The 25490-nt window shown below is 42.3% G+C and overlaps 1 protein-coding gene across 7 annotated transcripts in view; it reads left to right on the top strand.

Moving 5' to 3' along the window:
• Utrn (utrophin) overlaps window positions 1-25490 on the top strand; it is a 514855-nt gene that overhangs the window by 126426 nt on the left and 362939 nt on the right. For all 7 annotated transcript variants that reach the window (XM_028861232.2, XM_028861242.2, XM_028861237.2 and 4 more), the window contains 11 exons: window positions 5754-5846; window positions 7294-7371; window positions 7717-7809; window positions 8693-8865; window positions 11883-11998; window positions 12940-13100; window positions 17695-17898; window positions 19266-19447; window positions 20530-20680; window positions 21948-22067; window positions 23302-23403. In XM_028861232.2, coding sequence (XP_028717065.1) covers window positions 5754-5846; window positions 7294-7371; window positions 7717-7809; window positions 8693-8865; window positions 11883-11998; window positions 12940-13100; window positions 17695-17898; window positions 19266-19447; window positions 20530-20680; window positions 21948-22067; window positions 23302-23403 — 1473 coding nt within the window. The remainder of the gene's footprint in view (window positions 1-5753; window positions 5847-7293; window positions 7372-7716; window positions 7810-8692; window positions 8866-11882; window positions 11999-12939; window positions 13101-17694; window positions 17899-19265; window positions 19448-20529; window positions 20681-21947; window positions 22068-23301; window positions 23404-25490) is intronic.

The raw sequence follows: 25490 nt of genomic DNA, 5'->3' as shown, positions 1-25490 counted from the left end.
TTCTGCCAAACAGCGAGTCCTAATTCTTACATGGTCATGCTGGGCTGGCGCAGAGCCTGGAGCATCTGCTGACTTTTTGTGTGTGATAGATGCCCATCAGACATGCTTCACTTCATTATATCATCATATGTGTGATAGAGCTCATCAGACATGCTTCACTTCTATAAAATCACATGTGTGATGGAGCCCATCAGACATGCTTCACTTCATTATATCATCATATGTGTGATAGAGCCCATCAGACATGCTTCACTTCATTATATCATCATATGTGTGATAGAGCCCATCAGACATGCTTCCCTTCATTCTATCATCACATGTGTGAAGCCTCCTCCTGACACTTGCCTCCACCTCTCCTCATGTTTGGCAATGACTGTTGGCTTCTTTGCTCAGACACTTTTAAATCTGGTTGCAGCCATGTCCTAGGAGCTAGCCTTGATGTTGGCTTCCTCTTATCCAAACCCGTGAACTTGGGACTGGTGTTACGACTGCCCAAAGAAGTACTGGTGGGAAGGGGGTGAGAGTGGGGGGCCAGTCCAAGTTAGTCACTCCAGGACTCAGCACCTGCCATCATGTTGCTCTGCCGTTACTTGTCTTTAAAAGAAAAGCGGGGGGCTGGAGAGATGGCTCAGTGGTTAAGAACTCTGGGTCCTCTTCCAGAGGACTCAAGCTTAGTTCCCAGCACTCACTCTCAAGGCAGCTCACAACCAATTCCGGGAGATCTGATGCCCTCTTTTGGCCTCCATGCGTACTGCACATATGTGGTTCATAGACTGCATCAAGGCAGACATACCCGTATGTATAAAATAAAATAAAATTAAATTTAAAAAGTAAAATGGGACACATGTTTTATCTTTTCTCCAAGTTCAAGATTGTTCATCTGTACCGTTTTCTGTTTATTGGGAGGCAATTAAAACAGCCTCTTCTGAATGGGGAGGGTGATGTGAACTTGGCATTTTGCCAGGGCTAAGGCACAAAGGAGGTATTCACCAAATATTTGCCTGTTTGAATTATTAAACTGTATTTTCACTGCCAGGGAAGTTGCTGCAAGTCAGTCTTTGCACAGTTAAATGTGAGGTTAATGGTCAAGATGAATCAGTTTTTATTTTTATTAAAAGATGACTTTTGACTTTTCTAGACTTTTTCCCAGAGCCACTGTTTACAGCCCACAACACAAAAGCACCAGAAATGCTTTACAGTGTGGTGCTGGGAAATGCATGTCTTAATTTAGTACAGGGTGGTGATTTTTCTTGGTGCTCTGAGAAGTTATTATCTATCTACATCTACATCTCTTTCTGTATTTACATCTATCTGTATCTCATCCCAGCAACTAAATGCTCGCTTCCCTGTTTGTCACAGTTCTATGCCCTGGTAATATTAGTTAGCTCGGATGCTGCGAACATGGATTTGGGGCCAGGTTTTGTGGGGTGGGATCCTGGTCTGTCACTCATTTGTTATGCTACCTTTATATCTCCCTCTCTTCACTTATAAAATGGGAATGCTGAGGCTGTTCTGTTCCCTTTAGAACACTATTATGAAGAAAGAATGCATATAAATAATGGATGTAAATCTGTATAATTCTGAGAACTTACCTGTGCACACAGTAAGTGCTGGCTAGTATTGTCTTAGAACATTTCACTCTCATACTGCCTGTTTTTGGATAGTCTTTGCATTAAAATCATTGTTATATTTTCAGGTCATTACAAAGGAGGAAAACATTATTTTATAATTTATGGAAATTGTATGGAGTTTGGATTTCCGTATCCATGAAATTAGAACAAAGTTGCTATTCCAGTTGGCTCACTCATTCTTGCATTATGAGTGCTTATTTTCACATTGCAACAGGACTGAGTAGTTTCCACAGAGAGCACGCAGCCAGCAACAGCTACAGTCTGTACTCACTTGTCCTTAATAAAAGGGATGTTCTGATCTTGTGTGTAGAGCATGGACCCTGCTTACACACAAGCTACTTTTGCTTTCTAGGTTGGGAGGGGTCATGTGCTCTTGGTCACAGCTGGTCCTTTCCATATTTGTATGGGACATTTGTATTTGCATTTGTCAGGGATAGTGCTTTGTAGTGACAATCCATGTGCATGGTGAGTGTGCTTGTGTGTGTATGTGTGTGTGTGTGTCTGTCTGTCTGTCTGTCTGGGTGTGACTTTTCTTTTCTTGCAGTGCTGGGGATTGATTCTGAGCATTGTACCTGCTAGGCAAACCTATTTGCTAAGCTCTTGCTCAGACTATTTTTGAGCTTTCTATGTAGACCTTAAACTTGCAATTCTTCTGACTTCTTGAATGCTGGGATTGTAGATGTATGCCATGGGTGTGTGTTTCATGGATAATTTTTTTTCCAATGCATTTTCAGTTCATGTATTACTGCTATGTACACACACACACACACACACACACACACACACACACACACACACAGGTGCAGAGATTTTAACTCTCATGACAGATCCTTTTCCAAGGAGTCAAATGTCTTTAAAATTCCCAAAGACACCGACACCGACTAAGAAGCTGCCAAGTCTACAGAGCGAGTTTGAGGCTAGCCAAGGCTACATAGTGAGACCTTCCTCAAAACAAAACAAAAATTAAAATGAAAACAAGAAGCTACAAAAAAAAAAAAAAAAAGAAGAAGAAGAAGCTTCCTTTGTAGTGCTTCAGCTGTTCAAGGACGCTCGTTCACCTCATCTTATAAGGCAGTGGTGTGGTGGACCGTACACAGAAGAGCAAGTGACCAGCAACACCTGACCTTGAAGGAAGGACACTGATGAACTGGTCCCCACTAGAGTATTTTAACATTCTTCATCTTTTAAATGATAGGAATAGGTGGAGACTAGTGCTGGTGCTTAAAGACTGATGACATGCTGACAGGATACTTGTCTGACCCTTGAGGGAGTTAGATCCAGGGCTGAAGAACTCAGCAGAACGCGGAAGCACATTGTCATTAAGGACGTCATGTGTAAGTTTGGAACCGTAGATGTTGATGACTTCCTTGTGAGAGTCCAGGCACCTCCTTTCACTCTACCCTGGGGGAGCCCTGTCACCCCTCCATGTCTGCCATGCTGCAGATATTTGGCGCTCTTTCATAGAACTGGCTGCCGATGTACAACAATCATGTCATCACTGTTGATGGTGAACACTGGAAAAAGGGTCCACGTTCAAGACACGTTCCATATGGTTTGTCATCAGGGTTAATTTGAAATTGGGAAACAGAAGTAAGACATGGGGCTGTTGTTACTGTAGGCCAGTATTTAAAGGAAAAAGGGCTTTGCCCAGCCTTGCACAAATGATTGACTTCTACAGGGACAGGACTGTGTCTTCATCTTTTTTTTTTTCCAACAGAGTATTCTAGAGGAGTTTTTTTTTTTTTTTTTTTAAACCATAATTTTTTATTGATTCTTTGGGAAATCACATCGTGCACCCCAATCCCACTCATTTCCCAGTCTCTCAGTATCTGCCCTTCTGAAGGAGCCTTTCTTTCTTAAGCTTGTTGCCTAATAGATCAACTCTCTGGATGTGAGGAAAAAAAGAAAGTGTGCTATTAATGCTACCTTTTTTTTTTTTTTTTTTTTTTTGGTTTTTTGAGACAGGGTTTCTCTGCATAGCTTTGCGCTTTTCCTGGAGCTCACTTGGTAGCCCAGGCTGGCCTCGAACTCACAGAGATCCGCCTGGCTCTGCCTCCCGAGTGCTGGGATTAAAGGCGTGCCCCACCACCGCCCGGCTTAATGCTACCTTTTAGAAGTCTTAGTTTGCTATGGAGCGTTCATGGTTTCTGGGTTATACCCACACAGGTGTGCTCTTGCGTCCTTATGTGAATTGTTTTTGAATAGGAAAGGTTCCCACAGGTCATCATTTCTGTGAATTGGGGACTGAGAAGATCTTCCATAAATCCTCTTGGATACTGCTGAAATCTTATGGTTCTTTAAGAAAAGATTTATTTTTATTCTATGTGTCTGCGTGTTTTTACACTATGTGTGTACTTGCTGCTTGAAGAGGCCACAGGAGGGCGTTGGATTCCCTGGAACTGGAGTTGTGGATAGTTGTAAGTCACCCTGTAGGTGCTGGGAACTGAACCTGGGTCCTCTGCCAGAGCAACAAGTGTTCTTAATTGCTGAACCTTCTCTGGCCTCAATAGTACTTTTCGTAACAATAGAAAACATGAAGTTTTGCTTGTGGTATAACTGATAATAGTAATCCATTGACCATTTGAGTCTTGAACAAACAAGTGAGTGTGTAAAGACCAGGTAACATGGCTAAAATTTGTGGCTAATATATAATATAGCACAGCCTGTTTGTGTATAAAACCATTAATAGACATCCATAATTATGTCTGATATGAAGAAAATACTTGCATTCGCTTCATTTTATAAGCTTTTTCATAATGTTTTGTTGGTACTTTGGAAAGTGGATGTAGTTAATGAAACTCATCCTGTTTCATGGACCTTTACCTGATGTGTTTGTTTCTTTGCTGTATTAAGACCTAAGACCGAATTGAGATCTTTGGTGGCTGAAATGTCCTCTGGGAGAGGGGAGGAGAGTTAGGAGGGGAGCCTTGGGGACAGGCAGTTATCAGGGGCTTGTCTGCCCTTTGCTTTGTTTATAGTAGTTAGGAAGTCTTCAGCTTTTACTGCTTCTGGAAGGTGGCCTCTGTGTCCTGCTAATCTGCTTGTTACTGTAATCAGTGGAGATAATCTGTGTGTCCCCATCACAGTGGCAGCATGGAGAATCATCTGTGTTTCAGAGATAGGGCCCAGCTTGTTCACTGTTTCTCTGATGGGTCATGGTCACACTTTCCCTCTTAGAGCCTGTGAGCTTTAAAGATACCTGCTAAGAATCCTTAATGGATTGGACATGGAAGTTATTTAAAAAATGAGTGAGGAGTCAGTAGGCGGGCGGGGGAAACAGGAATGCAGAGTCTCAGGCCCGCTTCCTTCTTCATCTCAAGTTTAAAGTCTTGCTTCCTGTGGAAGATGCACTTTTTTAAAGTCAGAAGTAAAAGACACAGTTATTGATTTTGAAATATCTATGACTGTCAGGAAGACCTTTTAGTTCTGAATATTTCATAAAAAGAAGCAACATGATGCAAGGCCATTACAGATTTATTGCATCATGCATTGTGATTTTTAGTACATTCTCACACAACATTATACTTTTTGATACTTAAAATATTTAAAAGGTGGCATAAGGGAGGTTAGATAGATGAGCTGGGCTCATCAAGAATTTCTTGGTCAAATTGTGTTTGAAACTGAGGCTCCTGATTTTTTGAACAGGAATCGCCTTGTTATAAACCCCTCATCTTACCACAGGAAGGCCAGATCTGTGGAGTGACAGAATGTACTGGGGTTTCCTGGTGTGTTTATCAGGGAGAGTTGATGTTGTGTGTCTATCTTAGTAGCTCTGTAAGCTTTGATTAGCCCAAGTGCTAAGACTGGGATTGAACATCGCCAAAAGTATTTTAAACATTAAGAACATGTGGAATTTCTTTTTGTTTTTAATTTTTATTACATTTATGTATTTATTAGCATGCACATACACATGAACACTCACACTCATGCCAAGGTGCACCTGTGGCATTGAGTAGACAGCTTCTGAGAATTCTCTCTTTTCACTGTGTGTGTCCTGGGGACTGACCTCAGGCCATCACGGCCAGCAGTAAGTGAGTTTGCCCCTTGATCCGTTTCACTAGCCCCAGCCTATGGAGGTTCTGATTCTGAAGTCACCCCTCTTTTACTTCTTCTTTATTGCAGAGTGGGAAACCACCCATCAATGACATGTTCTCAGACCTCAAAGATGGCAGAAAGCTCTTGGATCTTCTAGAAGGCCTCACAGGAACGTCATTGGTAAGAGGACATCTCTATTTTTCTCAGACAGGGTCCCGTGTACCTCAGGCTGGTCTCAGACTAACTGGGTAGCTGAGGATGACCTTGAACTTCTGATCCTCTGTCTCTTCCAAGCACTGAGACTGCAGGTGTGTGTGCCACCACACCAGGTTTGGGCAGTGCTGAGGTTGGAACCCAGGGCTCCATGCAGGCAAGCAAGGCAAACACTCTAGCACCCGAGCTACATCTCCAGCCTGTAAGAGAGGACATCTTTGAGAATGAGGCTGATAGAGCATCTCTGGTGGTTACTGATATCTGAAGACCCACTGTGGGTACTGAGTTGCGAAGGCAAATGGAAAGGTGAACTTTATGTACAATGCTTTAACTGATGTTTAGATAGAGGAGTATGTAGGTTTTCTTGAGGACTCTATATTTCCATCAAATATAAAGTCACTTCAAATGTTTATTGCCGCGAGACTGCCTGTTTTGGGGGCATATAAAAAGGGAATGAATTTATAAAAAGGAGATAGTGCTTTGAATGGTGATAATGCATAGATAGCCACATTTAAATGTCATTTAATAAGCAATTAAGAAATAGTTGTTCAGACATTTCTATTTCTGTTCAGGGTTTCAGCATTATTTCCATGTTTTTTTTTTTTTATTTTCATCACACCCAAACTTGTTACTGTATGTGTAAGGCTTTCTGTCCTGGTATGGAAATAACTCTACTTGTGAAGGTGTCTTTGGTGTCTTTTATGGCTTCCCTAGCGATGACAGTATTTTACACAGGTAACAGTATTTCTATAAAGTGATGAAGAGATATTCTGCTGAAGATGAGATCCCCCCCATCCCTTGCCATAGCCTGAGTATCATACCTTCTCTCTGCCTTCCTGGCGGAGGCTGGGCACCTTCAGGGAGAAGCTGATGTCTCTCATGAGAGTCCCTGGCTGGAGAGGTGGAGGGAAGCTCTGCCTAGCGTGCCATGCCCTAGGTAGGGACTCTTCTCATGTGACCTTGAGTTTGGGACAATGTCTCCTTGCTCTGTTGTTCCTACTTGGTCACGATAAGGCAGGGACAACTTCTCTGGTACTTTTGTGCCTCCAGAAAAGTTTAGATAGGAGAAGCTTTCTCTGACAGAATTGATTCTCAATCATGTCTTCCTGCCTCTTAGGGTAACTAGGGTTATGTTAAAAATACCGAATCCCCACCAAGTCCTTCAAGTGACTGTCTCTTATGGGGCAGGAAACTGCCATGCTCGTTTGGAGGCTCCCTAGGGCATTCCAGTAGGCTCATAGGTCAGTGAGCCACTATTTCAAAACGTTATTAGTGCACTTGCATCCTGTGGTACCCAGGCTGGTGACATGGATACTGACCTGCTGTTCTGCTTACATCTCTGTGTTAAAGTGTGTCAGCACATCCCACAGAAGGGATGTGGCATCTTACTTGCTTTTGTGTTTTTATTTTCCAGCCAAAGGAACGTGGTTCCACAAGGGTGCATGCCTTAAATAACGTCAACCGGGTGCTGCAGGTGTTACATCAGAACAATGTAAGCAACGTTTGGGGTCCTGTGTTGCTGTGGGTGTTATTTACTGTGAAGCCTGCTGGCTGCTGTAAGCATCGGCATTAACTGATGCTTGGAAATGTTTCTTCATGGTAGAAGTTTTGAACTTGTTCTGTGAGTGAAGGATAAGTCATATGGCATTTTTGATGCTCTCATTGATTTGCAGTATAACTAATACATTTTTGAGTTTTGCATTGATCCAATTCTTAAAATAAAATTGCTATCCTCATTTATATTGCTGTACAAATGGACTCAATCAAAAATCTGGAGTTGTGTGGAGACATTGTCCTAAGAGTTATGTTTGCTATTTTTATTATTTTGTTCTGACAGGTAGAGTTGGTGAATATTGGGGGTACTGACATTGTGGATGGAAATCACAAGCTGACATTAGGATTGCTATGGAGCATCATTCTGCACTGGCAGGTGGGGAGATTCCTGATCACTTTTTAATAGACTTTGAAAAAGTATTGTTTCTCTATTCATTTTCTATAGCAGCCAAATCAGAACTCCATAGACTACTTGGCTTGAACAGGAGGTGTTGATTGCCTCAGAATTCTGAGGTCTGCAAGTCCAAGACCCAAGTGATCAGTCTATCATCTGTCCATCCATCCATCCATCCATCCATCCATCCATCCATCCATCCATCCACCTACCCACCTACCTACCATATTCACCAATGGATGAATTATGGACTTCTATATAGAATTTTCATCTTTTGCTAATATTATTCATTCTGATGTGATAGTTGTCTTAGATTTGGCTCATTCTGATCCCTTACATTGGTTAGTGGTCCTTTTGATGTGTCTCCATCATTCTTTGAGGTCTTCCCTTATATATATGCATATGTATATTACTTTAGGATAATAACAAAACATTAGTTCTTGAGTAGATTGTTATTACTATCAGGAAAATTGTTTAATTCTTTGATTTTGTAGTCAGTCAAACATGGCCTATTCTCATTTTTATAGAAAATAAAATTTGTGTTTAGTTTTTATGAAAAAAGCCCTTGCAAATAAAAGGTATTAAAATGTGGCTTTTTCATAGCATGAAAGGAAAGTTCAGTGTAATTAAAGAGTGCAAATATTGTTTTGGACATGGAACGGAGGTAATATATAGAAAATCCTATACCCTAAAAGTCATTTAAAATTTATCTTTCCACCCTTTGAGTAGAAATTGGAAATAAATGCTAATTAAATAGTTTATAATATTTGATTAGTCTAATATTTCTTTTCCAAGAACTTCACTGAAGGAAATGGTACGTTATAAACAGATGTGGGGTTTTTTTTTTTTTTTATTTTTTGCACAGGTGAAAGATGTCATGAAAGATATCATGTCAGACCTGCAGCAGACAAACAGTGAGAAGATCCTGCTGAGCTGGGTGCGACAGACCACCAGGCCCTACAGCCAAGTCAATGTGCTCAACTTCACCACCAGCTGGACCGATGGGCTCGCCTTCAATGCTGTGCTCCACCGGCACAAGTGAGATGCCCTTCGGCCTACAAATTTCCACCTCCTTTGTGTCCTCTCCAATTCTCTTCCCATAACCCCGTCCTCTATCTCTGCTGCCCTTACTGCTCATGTTCTGCAAAACATTAAACAAAGCTATGCAATAGGAGATCAACCACTGGCTGTTCCTTTAGGACTTCAGGGCTACAGTGCCAAGCCCATGACTTCTCCTACACATTTGTAAGTTAAAAAATGGAAGATAATTGACATAGTTCAGTCCCACTCCTTTAGCCCTAACCAGTAATGTATGCAAAGACTTGTGTGTAGCTTTTGTTCTTATGGCAAAAGGAAAACTCTGTTTATTGTGTTCCCCACATTGATGAAGAGCTACACAATTTTGTTATGAGATCTCATCAACAAGATTCCAATTTGTATGTAAGAATATAATGCAAAAATAGCAATTACATCCCAGAAGAGTAAGCGGCCTGAAATAACTTTCTAATAAGAAATCAAGATGACGAATGCGCTGCTATAAAATGTAGTAGGATAATAATAGGTCGCATGTGAAAGTGCCAACATTTGACGGTGCTGGATGTATGAGAAGGATCTCTCATGTTTCATCCTGGAAGCGTTAGGAGCTGAGGAAGAACAGGGAGGTGGTGCTGCACACCTTTAATCCCAGTACTCAGGAGGCAGAGGCAGGCAGATCTTTGTGAGTTTGAGGTCAGCCTGATCTATAGAGCGAGTTCCAGGAGAGCCAGGGCTACACAGAGAAACCCTGTCTCAAAAAAAAGAGCTGAGGAGACGCTCTCTTGTATCGATTGACCTGATAACCAGTTGAGCTGATATCGCAAACTAACTGGGGGTATGAGACAGTTGTTTAACTATGTATTAATATATGCCTTGCCACACAATACCCCCAAATAAATTCTGCATGTGTCAAAGATTAAATGCCACAGGCAGGCAAATTGTATTATGTTTCGTTGCTATTATGAATTATTAATTTTCTCATTGAATTCCCTAAATGTCCCTGGCTGTTATATACAAATGATGTACACTTTTCTATACTTACTGCCTACACCATAGTAATTTGTCTCTGTACACTACAGGTTTGGGTTTCTCTGATTCTTACTTTATTCAGTTTTTTTTTTTTTTTTTTTTTTTTTAAATCTTTGCTGATAGGCACTCAGATGCTGAAGTACTCATGGCTAAGTTTAGAATATCCTTAAAAATATGATAGCCTGCACCCCCCCCAATTCCTCGGCCTCAGTTCTTTATATAGTGTTGATTCAAATTAGTGACAGTGAGAAGAATGTTTTGCTGTTAATATCAAAGCCAGTGCTTTTAATATTTTTCCAGAACATTGATATTTTCTATAGCCTTTTTTTTTTTTTTTGATATTTCGAGCTTGCTATGTGGTTAAAAACTCTTTTCCTCCCCATCTTTTCCTAGTCTTCTTTTACCATCTTGAGGATGCTGCCCTGTACTTTTTTTTAATGTTTATTTATTTATTATGTATACAACATCTGCCACCATGTAACTTTGTATGCCAGGAGAAGACACCAGATCTCATTACAGATGGCTGTGAACCACCATGTGGGTGCTGGGAATTGAACTCAGGTCCTCTGGAAGAGTAGTCAGTGCTCTTAACCTCTGAGCCATCTCTCCAGTGCTGCCCTGTAGTGCTAAGAAACTGCTGAATTTATCTAGTACCTGTTGCATTTATTGGCTCATTGATTCCACAAGTATATGTAATGTGGCTTCCTGTACTAGACACAGGATACAGCAGGAACAAAACAGACAGCCATCCCATTCCTTCCAACTGGAGACAGTCATTAATTAAAAAATAAATGTAGACTGTAGGTGGGCATGGTGGTGCACACTTGACCCCTGAACTTGGAAACTAGAAGGATCAGGGGTTCAGAGACATTCTCGTTAAACAACTGTTCTGAGGCCTGGCTGGGCTCCATGTTGAAGACTCTGTCTCAGAGTGTGTGTGGGGCTGTGAAACTTTAAATGGTATATTATATAGAGATGGTAGGCACACTAAAGAAAAATACACTAGGTAAGTGGGAAGAGCCTTCTGGTATGCGGGAGGCTATTGGCTGTGGTGCCTGAGTGACGGAAGTGGTAGGGAGAGGGTGGGGGAGGCCCGTCTCAGGATGGGTCTAAAGTACAAGGATGGAGTGCAAAGAAAATGAGAGACTTAAGCTTTGTCAAGCCAGTCATATTGTCCAAGTCGTGAGACCAGAAGAAAGACAAGATGTAAACACAGCGCTAGTTGTCCCGGAGGAGGAGGGTGAGTGGAGGGGAACGATCCCCTCAGCACCTTTGTGGTTAGAATAACTAAAGTACAATTATAGCCGTGATTTCTGTCTTTCACCTTAGTCTCTTTTGGCGTGTAGAGGCACCAAGTCAGGGTCTGACACTTGCTGTGTAGATGAGGCTGGCCTCTAATTTGTGACCCTCCAGGCCCAGAACCTTTTTCCTAATCACTGGATTTAGTCTATTAAAATTACTGATTGTGGCTGGGTGGTGGTGTCGCACGCCTTTAATCCCAGCACTCGGGAGGCAGAGGCAGGCGGATCTCCGTGAATTCGAGGCCAGCCTGGGCTACAAAGCGAGTTCCAGGAAAGGCACAAAGCTACACAGAGAAACCCTGTCTCAGGGGGAAGAAAAATTATTCATGTATTTAGGTAATTCATATATTTAGGTTTGAGCTTATTTCTTCTATTGTTGCTGGGTCATTTTTTTTCTTGTCTTCTCTGTATTGATAGGTTTCCTCTACCCATATTTTACTATTTGGGAAATACTATATACTCAACTCCTTTGAGAACTGTAGATTGTCTTACTTATTATTGTCATATCTGTCAATTACTTTCTGATTTTCTGTATTTTATAAACTTTGGAGACATAAAAGATAATAATTTACAGTAGCACCCATAAATTAAAAAAAAATCAAAATTTAGAATGTAATGGATTATGACACTGTCTACATCACCTCCGTTGTATTTTGTCTTCACTAAATTTTGTTTGTGTGGTAATTTCAGGCCCGATCTCTTCAGCTGGGACAGAGTGGTCAAAATGTCCCCAATTGAGAGACTTGAACATGCTTTTAGCAAGGCCCATGCTTACTTGGGGATTGAAAAGCTATTAGACCCTGAAGGTAAGGTTGAGAATATACTGTTGAAGTTGATTCCGCTTTATCATTTTGAATCTTGAGAAGTGATGCTGTTTTCATGTTTAGAATGTATTATGACAATTAAAGAATCTTCATTTTATTGCATTTATTTTCTTATTTACCTTCGTGTGTGTAGTGTGTGTATATGTTATGAGTGGTGTGGGTGTGGCCCAGAGGAAGCCAAGTATCTTTCTCTACCACGTTCTACCTTATCTCTTAAGACAGTGGTTAAGGTGGCTGGCCAATAAGTTCCCACCTCCCACAAACCATTTTTTTGCAGATATTTTTCCTTTTGCACTTCAATGTGCAGGTTCCTTAGGCAGTGGGTTAATTATTTCACTGGATAATGGTTAAGTTGTATCAAGTAGCATTGAAACAATTTTAGGAATCTACTTGTTAGACAAATAATTCAGTGTTGGTTTAGTTTCTTAAAATGCATGTATGTGTGAGCATTTGCATATAGCTTGAAGATTCCAGCTGCAGCTTTAGGCTTGAATTCCGTTCACTCTATAGTATGAATGGAGCCTGTGTCATATTTTAAATGGCAAGTTGTATAGCTTGCCTTTGAGTGTTTTGAGACAGTTTTTTTTTTTATTTTTTTCTATTTCCTCCTGAAGGCATACTCTTAGTGTATAGCCCAGGCAGCCTTCAAACTCATGAACCCCCTGCCTCAGCCTCTCAAGAGCTGAGATTGCAGATTTGCATCATCTTGCCCGGCTTATGGAAGACTGTTACAAATTGGAGGTTGAATAAGTCTTTGCCTCTGCCTCATATTTTGTGATTTGAAGTAGCAATTTGCTGAGACCCAGTGTCCCGGGGTTTATAAATGAGGCATTGTTTCTGGGTCCCAGGGCAGTTCCTCTTTACCTGACGCCGAGCAGTTCAGGTATGTCGCCCATCTGAGCCATCCTTTCTTCTGCTTCCAGATGTTGCCGTGCAGCTCCCTGACAAGAAATCCATAATTATGTATTTAACGTCTCTGTTCGAGGTGCTTCCTCAGCAAGTCACGATAGATGCCATCCGAGAGGTCGAGACGCTCCCAAGGAAGTACAAGAAAGAGTGTGATGAGGAAGAAATTAATATACAGGTACTGGACCATTTTTTCCTGGAACTTTTGACTTGCCCGTTTGTTTTCTCATAGGTACGGGGTCATCATTTCTTGACACATCTATGTCTTTTCTAAGCTTGCTTTTGTTTTTTAGTTAGTGTGCCGTTACACGTATGTGACTCGGCCAAACTGATTAGCAAGGAAAGTGTTTTCTTTCACGTGGAGAGTTGGAGTTAGGGTCTGAGGCTGTTGGGCATGGTGCTGCATGCCGCGCTAAAGGATACGCTTTGCCGTCAACTGACGGCTGAGGGGTGGGTTTGTAACCACAATGGTTAGACCCTGACATTGTTTGCTGTCAGGTGTGAGTAATGGCTTCTCTCATGTCATCTCAGGTTTTTTTTTTTTTTTTTTTTTTTTTTGGTTAGGTATTAATTTTGTATATGTTTGGGGGCCATTAATAAAGAACTTTTTTTCCATTATCTTTTAATAAGGACTTTTAAAAATATACACCTTACTTTCCGTTTTCCTTAGGAGAGGCAGTCTCCCATAAATGGCTCATCACATTTTCCATAGATGGGCTAGCAGATGTTTTCATCAGAGTGTAAATGAGGTTTTCCTAAGGAGATATGAATAATGGATTTTTATCCTGCCTTGACTCAACCCACATTTCATCTCTTTGTGATTTTTCTCTAAAATTCCTGTCGTCTTCATTCATAAAAGGAAGACTCTTTGTTCAGCTATTGAACGTCACACCTCCTAACGTTTTAGGAAGTTCAGAGGTATGTAGAGGAGCTAGGGTGATGCTCAGTCAGTACAGGGTTTGCTGCTCGGCACAAGGACCTGAGTTAGGATGCCCCCATGCACATAAATGTTGGGTTCCGTGGTACCCCTGGAATGCTAGTCCTGGGAGGCAGGGACAGGTGAGTCATGGGAGCTCATTGGCCAGCCAGCCTAGTTGAATGAGCTCCGGGTTCAATGAGACACACACACACACACACACACACACACACACACACACACACACACACACGGTCTCAATTATATAAGAGCAACTGAAGAATATACCTGACATCAACCTGGCCACCACATCACACACCACATGGATATGCACATACAGGGAGAAAGAGGGGTGAGCATTCCAAATTTGTAAGAAGTGCGTTTTGGAGGAGGAAGAATGTGCGTGTCTTCAATCTTAAATTTCATGCTCTGGTACTTGTCTGGCCTCTTAACTGTTGTGGTTAATATTATCCTCTTGGTAAAGACAACACTTGGAATGAACACTTAGTAAACCCGCCTACCTATCATTATTATAGCATTTCCCTCTGGATTTGTTTTGACATTCTCATTTAGCAAATTTTTTTTTTTAAATTACTTAATTCTCCAATTATGATAATAATCTTAAACATAGTATCTTTTCCCCCACACTTCTTTGAGATTTAGAGAATTTACTTATTCTTTTAGAGTTTGGATGGCATGTACTAATCATTTTTATTTTTATCCATTTCAAAAATAATGTAATTTTTAGAAGAAGGAGAAAAATTACTGAGGAGGAAAAGTGGGGAGATGGAGCCTGATTGTGAATCCAGATTTGTTTGTTTGTTTGTTTTGACCATCAAAATAATACACAAGAAAAACCCTTAATTTCTGCAAATTATTCTCTTGTGCCTTTGGTTTTGTGGATGCTGTTCTGCTTTGGGTCACTCAGATGGTGTTCTGGGTTTTCCTTTTCATTTTGCTTGTGCTGAAGGTTGATGGGTCTGGGTTAGATCTCCGGAACTCACATAAAGGTAGAAGAAGGAAATCAACTTATAAAGTTGTTCATTGACCTCCATATGTGTGCACCCACTCACACAGTAATAGTTAATGAGAGAGAGAGAGAGAGAGAGAGAGAGAGAGAGAGAGAGAGAGAGAGAGAGAGAGAGAGAGAGAACTGGACTTTGTTTATTTTATGGTACTTAGATAAAACAATCACTTCTCTTTAGGGTGCAAGGTGACATGGTAAGAATTCCAGAAACCATATACTGTTTGTCTATGATAAGCATGTTAACTCTTACCTTTCCGCTTGTGTGCTTTTATTGCTAACTTAGAGGTTGAGTTACATTAAGTGAGGAAATCACAAGTGATCGAGTCTTAACTGTCTCCTTGTTGACTTGTCCTGCTGCCCACTGATCTCTGATACTGACAACCAGTTCCCTCTCTGGCTCTCCTTTCTTCCAACATGCTGAGTAGCATTAGGTGGCCTGTAGGTAATCTCTGCATCTCTTTAAGAACGAGACTGTTGAAAACCTGTTTTTAAATGAATGCCCACTGAGTATTTGCATGTTGAGCCTGCCTTCCATCCCTCCCTCATGGATGTGTGCCTACACAGGGGACCCTTGGCTGATTATCAACATTCCTAGTTTGACATGCTGGACATTTGCTCCAAAATCATCTTTAGAGATATCTTAGCGCTAGGATTTCAGGATTTTACATTGAGAATGTAGCTTGCTTTCCTTCCTATGGCTTGACATCATTTGTCTTTTAATTAGCCAGTGTTTTGACATATGATGACTGGTTCATTCAACTAACTCCTGTAACTCAGTTGAACAGATTCATCTGATTTCTCTAAAACAACTTTTTTGGGTTCCAACCTCAAGATCTAATGTTAATTTAATACCTCTTATGCTATAATTTCAGTCAGAGTGGGATTTTTCCCCTTAATCTTATGTATGTTAAATTCCATGTGTGGAGTGTATTCTATGTATATGGTCCCTGAGGAAGCTGCCCCTCTTTCCTCAGTTTAGACAGAATCTTTAAGGAAAGTCTTCTCTCATTAACCCATTAAGATCCATCTCCGTGTGCCCACACTGTCTTTCTCTGATTCTCGCCATCTCAGTATTATGGTGAAGTATGTGAAGAATTTTAAATTGTGACTTAAGAGCGTTGAGAAGACAGTGAAGGATTTCAGGCAGGGAGTCCTGTGGGTGTGAAGCCATGAGAGGGATCATTCTCTCTGCTGTCTGGGAAATGGATTGGGAGGTGGGTGCCAAACGTTAGCAAGTCAGTGTAGTCCTGAGGAGAGACATAGGTGGCTGTGGACGTGGAAGATCTGCGTGGATTTGCGTTGAACTTTGAAGGTAGGACGGCCTTGCAGATTAAATGTGGGAGATGAGAGAGAGAGAGAGAGAGAGAGAGAGAGAGAGAGAGAGAGAGAGAGAGAGAGAGAGAGAGAGAGTCTGTCAGCCAGGTTTTCAGCTGGAGTACTTAGGTGCATGGAGCCTGAGGGGGAGTAAGTTTTGGGGTGCAATAATGGAGTGTTTAAATGTGAATACTGTTTGATGTATCTTATAGACACTGGAGGTGTCAGAACTGCTGAAAGTTAGAAAAGAATTTTACTAGAAATAGAATATCTACGGGATATGGACTATTTTTTAAAAAATCCAGTAGAAAGAGAAGATATCGCTCAGTCAAAGTATATAAAGAAAAAGAAGTTTCAGGAGGTTCATCACTTACAGATGGGCAGGACCACTGACCTGGGAGGGACCATTGTGTTCTGCTCCTGGGAAGGAGAGCTGGGGAAGACAGGGGGGGTCAGCTCCAGAGGAGGCCACTGAGAAGCTTCTGGAAGAAACATGTGATGGCTGTCTCCTCTTATTTCTGGTTGGTGTGTGTTATTCCAGCATAGCTGTTATCAGGGACATTTTAATTGGTCGATTAATTGTATGGTCTAAAAGTAAAACTGGAAAAATGGATTTGCCAACTTTTCAGTCGTTTGGGCGCAAATGTTGAGACAGTGTTGAAACAGAATGTTAGGACACACGAGGGGTTACGTATGTGAGCCACCTCTTCATTCATGTGTGTGTGGAATATTTTATTTAAAAATGCGTTAGAGGATTGAACATGGGGTGGTCTGCTCACAAGTTTTAAATAAGTTTTGCTTTGAAGGGAAACCAAAGAAGAAGGAGGGCAGTAGGCTTGATTACAAGACCAGAACGTTCTTCAAGAGAAACTAGAAAGAGATAGGCAGAGTTTTCTTCTACAAGCCTCAACCCCCCCAACCCAAAAACCCCAAACAGAGCAGCACATAAACAAGAGGCCTGTTGCCTCCAAAAATACAACACAAAATCCCGTCAGTAGCACAGGTTGTGTGTCCGCCATTGTTCACTGTTTAACATGCAACATTCAAATGTGGGGTCATGAAAGGATTTTAACCAGGGGTCAAAGCAGAGTTCCTGGCTCAATGTTTTTCTGTAAATTGCAACCATTGTTCAAGGGCCAGCATGTTTTCTGTCCTCCATCAAAATTTTCTATTTCGTGAAGTCAAATAGTGTCCCTTTATGGGACCACTGGCATTTAGAGCTTACTGGAGAGCCATTTATTTTTGTTCAGCAGTGACTCATGTGGGATATTTTTCTCTCCCTGACTCTATGTTAGAATCTCCTCAAATGTGGAACTCATGTGTGTACTCTGTTTGGTATTTCTTGGTGTCTTCTTGCGCCGAGTAAGTGCCCTTTGGTTAATTCATGGCTTTGCTCGCTCAGCTCCTGAGAATTGGATTGTCTCCTGAGACCCTGGTCCCTGCTTGGTTTTTCCAGACAGCGAGAGTTTGGTGAACACCTGTGTCTTCATGACTGCTGTGGTTTTGTTTCCACAGAGCGCAGTGCTGGCGGAGGAAGGCCAGAGTCCCCGCGCTGAGACCCCCAGCACAGTCACCGAGGTGGACATGGATTTGGATAGCTACCAGATAGCTCTAGAGGAAGTGTTGGCATGGCTGCTGTCTGCAGAGGACACGTTCCAGGAACAAGATGACATTTCTGATGACGTTGAAGAAGTCAAAGAGCAGTTTGCTACCCATGAAGTAAATATCTGTGGCTGAGCGCCAGATCTGTCTGGGGTGGTGCCTGATTTAGGGGTGGATGGGGTGACTTCATGATCATCTTGCCCTTTCCTGAATTTTGCTCTGTAAAAAAGGTCACGATGTAGTGCCTGTGTTCTTTTTTTTTTTTTTTTTTTTGGTTTTTTCGAGACAGGGTTTCTCTGCGTAGCTTTGCGCCTTTCCTGGAGCTCACTTGGTAGCCCAGGCTGGCCTCGAACTCACAGAGATCCGCCTGGCTCTGCCTCCCGAGTGCTGGGATTAAAGGCGTATGCCACCACCGCCCGGCCATGCCTGTGTTCTTTAAACGGACTTCGTCAGAGAACTGGAGTGGGCGATGGACAGTTCATGGGAATCAGATCCCAGACTTCAATCTGATGGCAGCTCATGTGTTTTTTAGAACTGCTGATGGACATCAGTGCACATAGATGTTCCTTTTTGAAGTGTTTAGCTGTAGTTAAATATCAAAATGACCAACTGGTATCCAAAATCATTAGGTTTCGGATGCTACCCTAAAAGCTATTATTTTTATTTGTTGTCTGATTAAGCCAGTGTTATATCCAGTATTCCTGCACAATTTTATGCAAGGAGAGCTATTTGCTATAGTAGTATCTTTTGCTGTATGGGGGAATTCTTTTTGGTTAAGCAGATTTTTTTTTCTTTTTTCTTTTTTGATATGTGTGTGATGTTATTTTGCATTTGTGATTGAAAAGAGTAGCAATAGCAGTATTTCATAAGAAGTTTATCTTGTGTGTGAATGTGGTGGGTTTTTATTAGTTTTTTATATATATAATCCTAATTCCACCTATATGATCTATGAACAACAAAATCAGTATATACTTAAAAGAGAGGGCTCAGCTGGTAAAGGGTCTTGCTGCCAAGCCTGATGACTCAAGTTCCTTTCCTGAGACTCACTTTCGTAGAAAGAGAGATCTACTCCTCACAAGTTGTCCTGTGATTCTATGCCCCCTGCACGCACACGCGCGCACGTGTGCGCGCACACACACACACACACACACACACACACACACACACATGTACATGCACTCACACATAATGCACTCACATGTACATGGGAGCTCACACAAATAAACAAATGTAAAAGTTTGAAAGGCAAGCATTATCATCCACAGCATTGTTTGCTTTGACCTAGCTGTCTTTTGAGTTCTAGTTGATGCTTATCTCTCATTTTCAGAGCTTAATACATTCCATCAGGCTCCTTTACCTTTGCTTCCTGTGGGCTACTTTCTCTGTGGCATTGATATGGAGGTGACGCCCTAGTAGTTCATTTTTTATTTTTTTGTTTATTTTGCAATAAGTGCCTCACCGCTCACCACAGTGTCCTTTGCTAGGCTTTCATGATGGAGCTGACTGCACACCAGAGCAGCGTGGGGAGTGTCCTGCAGGCTGGGAACCAACTGATGACGCAGGGCACTCTGTCCGACGAGGAGGAGTTCGAGATCCAGGAGCAGATGACCTTGCTGAACGCGAGGTGGGAGGCCCTCCGGGTGGATAGCATGGAGAGGCAGTCCCGGTGAGTGGAACTCCAGAAACAAGAGCCTCACTCCCCAGACCGCATTGCACAGGGAAGCTTAAGTACAGGTCTGTGGACCTGTGAGAAGGATCAGTACAGAGCTGGCCGGGCGGGGTTCTGACTCCTTCCTGTGGGTCCTGTTGCTGGAATGTTCATGACCTTTGTTTCCTCTTTGATGTGTTAGTCAAGATGTAGGAGAAAGCTGGGATGCGAGAGGTGGTCAGAAGGGAAAGTATAGTTTGCATAGATGATACACCATCGTTTTATTTTTGTTGTGCTGATAAAATACCCTGACAGAGAGTAACTTACGGGAGAAAGGGCTTATCTTAGCTAACAATTCCAGGTTACGGTCTCATCGATTTGGGGACATCACAGGGACAAGAGCTGGAAGTAAGTAGTCACATCTCTTCCACCATCAGGAGCAGGAGGAAGGATTGCACCCATGCGTGGTACTCAGCTAGCTCTCTTTACTCTCATACAGTCCAGGGCCCCAACCAGGGAATGGTGCTGCACTTTCAGACGCGCCTTCCCATATCAATTAAGGCAATCAGTTCAATGCTACAGGCCAGCTTCATCTAAACAGCCCCTCATTGAGACTGTCATCTCAGGTGATTCTAGGCTGTACTGAGTTGACAGTTCAAACTTACCCCCACGGACGGCTAGTAGCATTACAATCAGCAAGGCATTGCTGGGAGGTGACGGCAGGACAGTGTGACACGGGCCTCCCATTCAGTGTTCTGCAGCAACCTTAGCCCATGGTCTGTTTCACTTTCCACACTGTGTTTCACATTCCATTGCCATTTCCACCAATTTAATAGGCAGGAATTCCTGAGTGTAGAAACAATGATTCTGTTATGAATACCGGGAGCTGTTATTTATATTCTTGGGCTGCATTTAATGGACTCCAGTTATGACTGTAATAAAAGCTTTCCCTCTTAGTTTCAGCGTCGATGGACGCTCTGCTGCTTGAATAGGTTAGACAAGGGTGTGTTCACTCTCTCTCTCTCTCTCCCACTTTCCTGTGCCTGGAGTGGGTGCCTCTGCCCCTCCTGGAGGGACTAATGCTGTGTCCCCCTGGCCAGGCTGCACGATGTGCTGATGGGGTTGCAGAAGAAGCAGCTGCAGCAGCTCTCGGGCTGGCTGACCCTCACGGAAGAACGCATTCAGAAGATGGAAACCGCCCCGCTGGGTGATGACCTGTCGTCCCTGCAAAAGCTGCTTGAAGAACATAAAGTAAATTGGCCCCTTGCTTCTTTTCTACCTCATCACATATGAAGGTGGCACTCAGCCTTCCTGGGACCCAATGTATGGAGTTGGGATACTTCTGTGGCCATTTTTTTTTTTTTTTTTTTTAGGAGCTTATAGCAGTGTTTTTGGGGAGGTGAAATTTCTGAGCCAGGGTTGAGAGGGACAGCTTTGCACAGATGTCTGTGTCATTCTTCTGAAAGTGTCTGACATTTGTCACATCTGGCCAGGGTGGTTTTGGACTCACAAGTGTGTGAGAACCTGGGTGTGTGGGCATTCATGCGGAATGTGGGCCGAGAAACAAACTGGAAGATGTATCCAGATCTAATCCTGCAAGGATAACTGTTGCCCCTTCTCACAAGGGCATGCATGGGGCACTGTGTGATGAGCCAAAAATGTAGCGGGCAGTGTAGCTTGGTCCCAACGTCAGTGGTTCAGTTTTCAGTAGAGAGACACTCTTATTGATCAGGAGAACATCTAGATAAGCGATGAATAAAGCTTTAGGGTTACATTAAACACTACCCAAGAGGCATTTCATAACACTATTGCTAGTGTTGAGACAAATTACTCTCTACAGATGTCTAATGACTGTTCTCTTCCCGTGGATGGGGGAAGTGAAGATGTCCATATGTTTGTTCTTGGTTGCTCTCTTGGGGAGCTAATCAAAATAGCTTCTCTGAATCATATAGCATTTTCCTCATCTCACATCTCACGCCTTATAGGACTAGAGAAAATGGCCTCTGATTCTGTGTGGTGGAACTCTAAACCTGGACTTTTTGATCCACCAGTTCTACAGGTCTGTCTTTTTGAGACAGCGTTTCATGATGTAGCCCCAGCTGACGTGGGACTTTCTATGCTGACCAAGCTGGCCTTGCGCTCAGAGATCCTTCTGCCTCTGCCTCTTGAGTGCTGCGATAACCACACTTGGATATATTTCTGTCTTTATTCCTAGAATAGACACACGCTATCCTTCTTTCCCTTCTCCTTCCCCTCCTCTTCCTCTTCGTCTTTTGTTTTTGGGCAGAATTGGGACTGAAGAGGGCATTACGTTTGCACATTTGTAATCAGTTTGGATGTTGCGCTTTCAGACTGGTTCATAATGAAATGTACAGGTGTGTGCGGGCTTCTTTCTTTGGAAGTACTCAGAGGAATGATTGGAAATGGCAATACAATGCCTCATTAGGTTTCCTTAATTACTACTGACAAAGGGGAAAAGCAGAAATCATAGTGTATCTTATTTTCGTTTTTCCTCCAGAGTTTGCAAAATGACCTTGAAGCCGAGCAGGTGAAGGTAAATTCCTTAACTCACATGGTGGTAATTGTTGATGAAAACAGCGGGGAGAGCGCCACAGCTGTGCTGGAAGATCAGTTACAGGTAAGGACACGGAACAAGAAGCAGGGTGGGCCTAAAGATCATCTCTGTAGTCAAGATCTACCTCCTTGCTCCTCCTACGCATCCTAGTCTGAAAAAGTAGACTCTATTAATCGTCCTCTTGTTACTGTAATGAATTGTTCCTCCCATGCATCCTAGTCTAAAAAAGTAGACTCTGTTAACCATCTTTTTGTTACTGTAATGAAGTTCCCGAGGCAGGCTACTTTATAGTGAAAGAAGTTTACTTAGCTCACAGTTTTGGAGGCTGGCAGTCCAGACAGCCTCACACGTGTTCTCCCTTGGCTAGATCCCAATGGAACAGGAGCATGTGTGTGTCTGCGTGGTGTCCTTCCCTTAATTTACTAAACCATTAGGATTTAGTCATGTTGGGACCACCTTCATGCTCTGACTTAATCTAATTCAAAACAAAAAACGAAACAAAACCCCCAAAAAGCCCATCCTCAAGCTAAACTTCCATCCTCTTGATACTATTCATGCAAGACGTTGGGAATTAAAATTCTTGTTTGAATTCAGGGTGGGGTGGGGTGGAGGTGGGGCACAAGCCGTGACACTCACCTTTGGTTGTGCTTCCCAGCTGGGGCTCCGAATTATGTGGGTTACAGGCTTAGCCAGGTGTTCCTTCCTTCAATCCAGCCCTTCCTTGCAGTGAAGGCACGAGACTATAATTCAGTGAGACTATAATGTTAACAAAATTTGAAAGCACGGGAACTCATTCAAAATGATCCACAGGCGTTCCTGTGTGAGGTCACTTGAAGAATTTGTGGAGGCAAACGTAGCCTGGAAAGTTTCAAGTAGAGAAAGACAATGGGGATTGCAGTCGGAGCACAGTGGTTGAGTGCTTGCTGAGCACACGCAGATCTCTGGATTTGACTCCACAAAATGAAAATAAATAAATAAATAAATAAACAAATAAATAAATAAAAAGAAATCTCAGACACATGTACCCAATTTGAAAATATATTGCATCCCCATACAAACCCCGTGGTGAAGTAGGAACAGGAATTCTAGCTGTTTTTTTTTTTTTTCTCAGCTCTGAGTAATTTAAGTAATTACATTCTATGCAAGCTAGTTCTTTTTCTCACCCATACCCTTAAAAGTACTTTTCATAAGCTGGTGCTTTATGACAAGGAGCGGTGGCAATCACGGCTTTCAAGGGAAAGTGTAGTGACTGTGCCTCCTGGCTGTTCTGACGGAGGCTGCCTTCTCCCTTTCCTAGAAACTGGGTGAGCGCTGGACTGCTGTGTGCCGATGGACGGAAGAACGCTGGAACAGACTGCAGGAAATCAGCATTCTGTGGCAGGAATTACTGGAAGAACAGGTATGACATGAAACTTCTGTCCCTCAAAGACACAAGTGACAAGGGGCCCATCATTCCGTTATGGCTGTGGAACACAGCTACCCTCTTCCCCTCCTTCGCAAGGAGATAATTTGAAATCATTTTGAAATTTGGGAAATAGTTGACTGAAGTTTGCAAATAGCTTTAAAATTAAAAAAAAAAATGCTTCGAAACAAAGGGAAAGCAAGCGTTTTGACCACTTATGTCACTTGAAGCTTTAAATGGACCGTCTGTTCAATATTGACTGCTGCTTATTGAAGTAGCTAATTCATTTGCTTGCCTACATTTTTGGTTTGCTTGATTACTTATTTATTCCGTTCTTAGACTTACTGTGTAGCTAAAGATGACCTTGAGGTCCTGACTCTCCTGTCTCCAGCCTGCAAATGCTGGCATTACAGGCATGGGGTGCTATGCTGTTCCCTGTGATGCTGGGGAGTGATGGCAGGTCCTTGTACATAGCCATGCACCCTACCGCCTGAGCAGCTTTTACAGCCCCCTATTTATTATTTTGAAAGTCAAATTTCTATCAATATTATATCCATTTATACAGGTTATTCATTATGGTCATGGTATGTAGCTCCATGGTAATAATCATTTGACCTCTGTTCATTATTTATGAATATATGAATATAATGTTAGCACTTAGATCTCCTCTATTCTTAACTTACTTTTCACATTATAATTACTACTGGGTTTACATTGAGTGATGCATTTGAACATGTACCAACATAGTTCCCAGCATGTAGTTTGTGGTCAGTCAATAACAGGTAAAGGTATAGCCTCAATACACTGTGAACATTAAATGATAATCTTCCTCCTAACTTTTAGCAGCATATGGGCTGAAATGAATGAGAAAATACTCTCTCGCATTGCCTTCAAATGAACACTCAGTTGCACTGTGGCAGGTTTTCTGTTCGAACGGTGGCCCTTTGCCCACCCTTTAGCTTGCCACAAGAGTCATTATCAAAACAGAAGACAAAAAAAGTGTGATTTTTCTCCCCAGTGCCAAACACTTGTAGTCTAGAAAGTAAGCAGATGCAGTGTTCTCACAGTGTCCATCTTTACTCTTCTCAATACACCACACTTCTATCCAGAAAAAGCAGCTCTATTCTCTACCTAGGGATCAGGAACCAGATGGGTGAGATCTTGTGGCTCACCATATGCAGTGGCTGATAGTACATACATTTTAAATACCGTGTTGCAAAACTTGTCCAAACCTAAGTGACTGATCAGCATGGTAGCTCCTGTTGCTATTCTTCTCCTTCCTCTTCCTCTTCTTCCTCCTCCTCTTCTTTCAATTAAGGATAACATGATGGACATATGAATGTGGCTCAGTTGGTATAGAGCACTTTCCTAGTATGTATGAAACCTTGGGTTAACTCTTTCGTTACTCACAAAGTGGGTGTGTTGGTGCGTGCCTGTCATCCCAGCACTAGGCAGAAGGATCAGAAATTCAAGTTCACACTCAACTATGTAGCAAGTTTGAGGCCTGTCTGGGCTGTGAGATCCTATCTCAAAACAGACATCGTATAATAGACTCAGTTCTGCTTTTTGTCATGTGGCTGCTGCACTTTAGCAATATGTACATGAACCTGGAACTTTAGGTTCAGGTCAAAGTGTCCCCTCCAGTAGTTAAAGATTTTGCTTCAGTAATTATTATTGGCATCAGTATTGTCAGAAAAAAGTCAGTGTGGCTTTTCTACTGTCCTGGTTTGTTTATTTATTTATTTTTTCTTTTCTTTTTTTTCTTTTTTGTCAACTGGACAAAACCTTGAGTTATTGGGGAAGAGGGACCTCCATTGAGACAATGTCTCCATTAAATTGGCCAGTGGGCAAGTCTGTGGGGGCATTTTCTTGATTAGTGATTGATGTGGGAGGGCCCAGCTCACTGTGGTGGTCCTCCCCCGGCATGGGGTCCTGAGTTGTAGCAGAAAGCAGAGCAAACCCACAAGGGTAAGGCGGTCATCTCATTCACTAAGGCCTCCTCCCCCTGCTGTGCTGCCCAAGACCCTCAGAGATGGGGCGGGACCTGAGAGTTGAAAGAGGAGATAAAGTCTATCCTCCCCAAG

Source organism: Peromyscus leucopus, chromosome 8a (assembly GCF_004664715.2).
Source record: "Peromyscus leucopus breed LL Stock chromosome 8a, UCI_PerLeu_2.1, whole genome shotgun sequence".
Classification (NCBI taxonomy): domain Eukaryota; kingdom Metazoa; phylum Chordata; class Mammalia; order Rodentia; family Cricetidae; genus Peromyscus; species Peromyscus leucopus.
This window is presented reverse-complemented; position numbering and strand designations above follow the sequence as displayed.